Source organism: Acomys russatus, chromosome X (assembly GCF_903995435.1).
Source record: "Acomys russatus chromosome X, mAcoRus1.1, whole genome shotgun sequence".
Classification (NCBI taxonomy): Eukaryota; Metazoa; Chordata; class Mammalia; order Rodentia; family Muridae; genus Acomys; species Acomys russatus.
Window position 1 is genome coordinate 7,753,335 of NC_067169.1, and position 5,353 is coordinate 7,758,687.

Here is a 5,353-nt window from a genome sequence, read left to right on the forward strand (position 1 = left end):
ATAACAAGGTTCATAGGGAAACGTTTCCGGAAGCCCGCATGCGCTAGGACTCGCTGTTTGGTGTAATAAGGTTGAAGGGCGCCCGTCCCCGGAAGTCACGCCCCTTGCGCCTTTTAGTTTTTCGGACAGTCGCTGTCCTTGCGCAGATACGGCAAATGCTGTTCAGCGCGTGCGCCGCGCGGCACCGTTCCCGGCTGTCCCGGTGTCCTAGGTGACCTTGCCCGGAAATCCTGCTGCGAGTAGTGGAGCAGCCGCGTTCTCGCGGCGGAACAGGAAGTGCCTCCACGGGGGTAGAGAAAAGGTAGGCTCCGGAAGAAGAAACGCGTCACAGCCAGCGCGTCGTCGGGAGGACGTAGTGGCGTCGCGGGAGCAAAGTACGGCGGCAGCTGAAGCCCAGGACAAGGAAGGAGCCCCGCTCCGGTGAGCTGGGCCTGCGGACGCGGCTCAGATTAGGTAGTAGCAGGTTAGGACCCTTCGGGGTGGAACGGTAGGACTGGGCCTCGGCGGGGCTGGACGGGAGGGGGCAGGGCTTGGCTCCCGTGACCGTGAGCGAGGGGGGGCGGGGCAGATCCGGGGCGTGGCCAAGCCCGAGTGACGGGGATGGAGCCGGGGCGGGTCTAGGACCGAGTGAAGGTGACTGGCGGGGGCAGGACAAGGGGGTTGTGGGTACTGGCTGTGTTGTGCCAAGCTGCATTGTGGTGGGCGAGTCTTGAGGTGGACAGGGGCTGTGGGCAGGGCCTGAGGCACTGTGGGCGGAGCCACGAGAAATGCTGTTGGGGTCTGGAGCTACAAAGGTAGTCTTGGGTAGGGCACGAGCAGTCAAGGGGCTGTATAGATGCAGCCTGCGGTCTGTGGGCAGGGATGGAAAACTACAGAAGACTGTGGGCAGGGCTTGAGGGCTGTGGGAGGCGCCTGCTGTCTGTGGGCAGGGATGGAAAAACTACAGGGGACTGTAGGCGGGGCCTGATCAGTGATAAGTATGTGGGTGCTACCAGTAGGCCACCAAGGATATTAGGTAACAGACACAGGGTGCTGTGGTCAGGGCCTGATCAGTTCTGTGAATAGGACCTGTGCTTTAAGGATTGTGGGCAGAGACTGAGCCACATATAGGAACGAGGGTGGGGCCTGAGGGAAACTGGGAGGGGCCTGATCAGTACAGCATTTTGTGGGCGGTGCCTGAGCTATACAGGGTACTGTGGGGAGACTTCAGCAGAGCATGGAGTGTGTGTGGAGCCTCTGTGCTGCAGGAGTATTAGGTATTAGGGGTAGATGGTGTGTCTGCGAGACAAAACATTGGAGGCGTGGCTTGAGGCGCTGTGGGCAGGATTGCCCGTTACAGCCTACTCTTCTGCAGATCTTGTCTGCAGTAGCCTGTGGGCAAGGCCTAAGCATCACAGGCCATTGTGGGTGGGGACTGAACACTACGGGGTAGTTTAGGTACATGTGGGCAGAGCATGAAATATATAGTGGGCTGTGGGCTGGATCTCACATCTTGGTACCCTGTCTTAGTATGCTGAGCTGTACAGAGCTCAGCAGGTGGGTGGAGCAGGTCAACAGGGCATTGTGGGTACAGGCTGATCTGTGTGTCCCGCCCCCTATAGGAGGAGCCAATCGCCATGTCTGGCGCCGCCACCATTGTGCATGACCCATCAGAGGCTGTGCCTCTGTGCCCGACCCTTGGCCTATACTTGAAGCCTATTGCGAAGGTGACAATCTCAGTTTCGCTGCCTCTGCTGCCAGGTGGGGGTGGCGTGGGTGGGGGAGGCGCGGGTGGGGCTGGGGCCCGCGCTGTGTCCACATGGGAGGTAATGGAGCGGCTGAGGGCCATGGCGCAGGCACAGCGGGCTCCATTGTCGGCACTGCGCATTGCACGGAGCTCGCCTGACCTGCTACGCTTTGAGGGTGAGCTGGAGGGGCGCACGCTGCTGGGTGCCGCACTACGCGGCCTGGATGGTGGTGCCATTAAGCTGGGCGGCTTCCCGGACCCATTGCGCGTGCGCGCTGCCGAGTCCCGCACTGACTTCCCGTCCCGCCACGACTGGGACTCCTTCTTCCGGGACGCAGAAGACATGGATGAGTCCCTCCCTGGGGAGAGACCAGACACCGTGCACCTGGAGGGGCTGCCATGCCGCTGGTTCGCCCCCCGTGAGAGTGGAGGTGGAAATGGAGGAAGCGGAAGTGGTGCCACTACAGCATCCGGGGGTGGGACTCCCGCTCCTGGCTCCTGGGACCGCCCCAGCGAGGAGCTGCTGCGCCAGGCCTTTGGCACATTCGGTGAAGTCCGCCATGTGGACATCCCCATGCTGGACCCGTACCGCGGGGAGGCTGCAGGACGCGGATTCCATGGCTTCGGCGCGTTTGGAGGGAGCTTGCACTTCGAGGCCTACGTGCAGTATCGTGACTACGCAGGCTTTGCACGTGCCATGGCAGCCCTGCGTGGGATGAAGCTCATGCTCAAAGGCGAGGATGGCAAGGCCGTGGCCTGCAACATCAAGGTGAGCGGTGTCAGAGACATCGCGGGGAGGCCACTAATGAGGTCAGGGGGAGGCAGGGTGGCTGGAAGTGCAGGGTGACATCATGGGACCAGTCACATAGGAAGGCATGAAGTCTGGTACAGAAAAAAAAAAAAAAGAAACAGGAAACTCCTTGAGTAACTTCACTTCCACCTCTCCACCTTGTCAGGTGTCCTTTGACTCCACAAAGCATCTGAGCGACGCATCGATTCGGAAGCGGCAGCTGGAGCGCCAGAAGTTGCAGGAGTTGGAGCGGAGGCGGGAGGAGCAGAAGCGGCGAGAGAGGCAGGCAGAGGAACGGCGCCGCGAGGAAGAGCTGTGAGAGCTGGGTGGGGTGTGGGTGGGGTCTCACACACCCCCACTGTGGGTGGTCCTAAGTGTGGACCACAATTCTGGTCCTGCCCGCACAGGAAGCAGCGCGAGGCTGAGTGCCAGGAGCGCGCTCGGAGGCGGGAGGAGAAGCTGCTGCGCCGGGAGCAGCGGCAGCGTGAGCGTGAGCGCCGGAGGGGCCGGCGGCGGCGCAAGGAGGAAGAGGAGGAGGAGCAGCGGCAGCTGCAGGGCCGCATCCGGGAGGAGGAGCGGAAGCTGCTGTTGGCCCAGCGTGCTCTTCAGTCCATCCGCCTAGTGGCTGAGCTGCTGGGGAGGGCTGAGGTGGGCAGAAGTGACATCGCGGGGTGGAGGGAACGGGACATAACATCGGGAACAGCCTCATACATGGGCTCACTGAAGAACTAACTGGAAGGAAGTGGCATGCCTTGGTATTGGGGGGGGTACAGGTTGGAAGCTAACTCTTTTTTTCCTGTACCTTGATTTTTGTCCCCAAGGCGGCACGCCTGCGTCAGGATGAGCAGCGTCGGCTGCAGGAGGCTGAGCTGCGGCGGGTGGAGCGAGAGAAGGAGCGTGCACTAGGGTTGCAGAGGCGGGAGCGGGAGCTGAGGCAGCGCCTACTGGCCCTGCTGCTGGGACGGCGCCCTGGGTCCAGAATCAGCTCCGTGTGGAGCACAAACAACAGCTCTGGAATTGGAAACAACTCAGGGACTGGAAACGGCAGCTCGGAGACAGGAAATGGCACTGCAGACACCAGAAACAATACCACAGGCGACCTGCTGCAGCCAGTCCTGGACATCCTGCACAGCGTGACCGCCATGGGCCAGGGGCCTATACATACTGAAGGCCACACCCTTGATGATGTCACAGCACCCACAGAAAGCTGCACCAGCGGTGACGCCCCCAACCATCCTGCAACGGACAACGCCACACCCAAGGCCACGCTTGCGACGGGGCCACCAACCCAGCCGAGCACGGGCGACCCAGACCCCTCTGAGGAGCATGACCCTGAGCACCAGACCCGCCATGACCGGAAACAGCCACCGCTCCAGCACCGGAAGCGCTCAGGGGAGGGGGAGAGCGGGGCTGCGGTGGACCGCAGGGAGGAAAGGGAATGGAGCCGGCGGGACCGGAAACGTAGCCATAGCCGCCGCCATAGCAGCAGCCGCCATGGTGTGGACCAGGCCCGCTCATCACGCTCGCGTTCCCCAAGGCGCAGGGGCGCCTGGCACCGGTGAGAGCCTAGGTACATGCTGGGAGCCCACTTGGACATGCCTATCCACTCCCAACCCCAGGGCTGCCGGGAAGGCCCCGCTCCTCATATGCTGTCAGACTTGCTGTTTCCTCTAATGGCCGCGCCTTCTCATTCTTCTCTGTCCCCGGGGGTGCCCAGACTGAGGCTTCTGCGAAGCTGCCAGCCTGAAAGCCTTTCCCCCAAACTTGAAATGACCTGTGCTAGTGTGAGAGCCCGTGCAAAATAAATCCCTGATCTGTGATCATCTGTACATGTGTCAGTCCCTGTGGTTGGGGTGGGAACCCAAAGCAGGCGGGCGGTTATGAGTGATGTCACCAGGAGCGGCTGAGTGATGCCGGTGAGGCGGCGATGGCAAAGAAAGGGAAAGTGCTGTCTCGGCACTGGACGGGAGCTGCCCTTTGTGGCTTCTCCCAACAACTGGTAGTGAGGTTCAGATTCCAAATCCTCCAGACAAGGTAAGACTACCTCTCTGATAAGCTGTGACTGTCCAGTGCGTCCACTTAGTCACACTTGGCCACTTACACAGACTTACAGACGCCTCGAGGCTTCCTGAAAAGGAAAGTAACACAGTGCTGGCACACTCACAACACAGAACAAAGGCACAATACTTGGCCAAGACTATGGCCTTGGGGTCCTGGGTCATGGATGAGCCCCCAGAATGTTCTTCCCCACAGCTAGCCAGATTCACCTTATCATGCCTGGTCTAATGTGGAACTATACCTTTGCCTCGGTGACCCTGAAGTCCAATTTTAGTTTTTCCGGTCTCTCAATGCAATGCTCTTTCTCCCTATATCATCTTCCAGTTTGTTATTCATAGTAACTACAGTTCTGATTAACAGAAGAAAACGATTTTACCTTTATCTGACTATGTTCCTTTAAAGACTAAAAGGACTAATAACCCGCACTCCTTCTTAGGCCTAACACACACAGCCCTTCAGTTCTGGAAAAACCACCAGAACCAAAGGACCCCCATCTATTGTGTCAAGGGCAGACAGATGGGCCCAGTCCAAGTTGCTGACTCCACACATTCCTAACTTTGTAGTCCCTATCACATCCTGCCACTCCCTTGAGCGTCCAGAACATACTGAGTAAAAGATTGCAGACTCAAATAGTATGCAAATAACAAAGCGTTTATTCTTTAGGGCCAACAAGTTGGGGACACCATTCAGACATGATGGCAACTCCCCAGTGAGTCTGTAGGCTCTTTTGAAAAGCTTTTAGGGGAAATCTTAAGGGGGTGGGGGCTAGGTAATCATTA

The 5,353-nt window shown here is 59.2% G+C and overlaps 1 protein-coding gene across 2 annotated transcripts; it reads left to right on the top strand.

The window, feature by feature from the left end:
• Nucleotides 1-216: 216 nt before the first annotated feature.
• Nucleotides 217-4,336, top strand: LOC127185891 (A-kinase anchor protein 17A-like). 2 transcript variants are annotated; one of them, XM_051142505.1, is made up of 6 exons: nt 217-420; nt 1,602-1,706; nt 2,068-2,495; nt 2,683-2,831; nt 2,924-3,164; nt 3,338-4,336. In XM_051142505.1, exons 3-6 carry the CDS (start codon nt 2,070-2,072, stop codon nt 4,076-4,078), a joined length of 1,557 nt encoding a protein of 518 aa, XP_050998462.1. In that variant the 5' UTR covers nt 217-420; nt 1,602-1,706; nt 2,068-2,069; the 3' UTR covers nt 4,079-4,336. The 2 variants fall into 2 exon arrangements, with proteins under 2 accessions (XP_050998462.1, XP_050998461.1); XM_051142504.1 differs by having other exon boundaries at nt 1,602-2,495.
• The last annotated feature ends 1,017 nt before the right edge of the window (nt 4,337-5,353 follow it).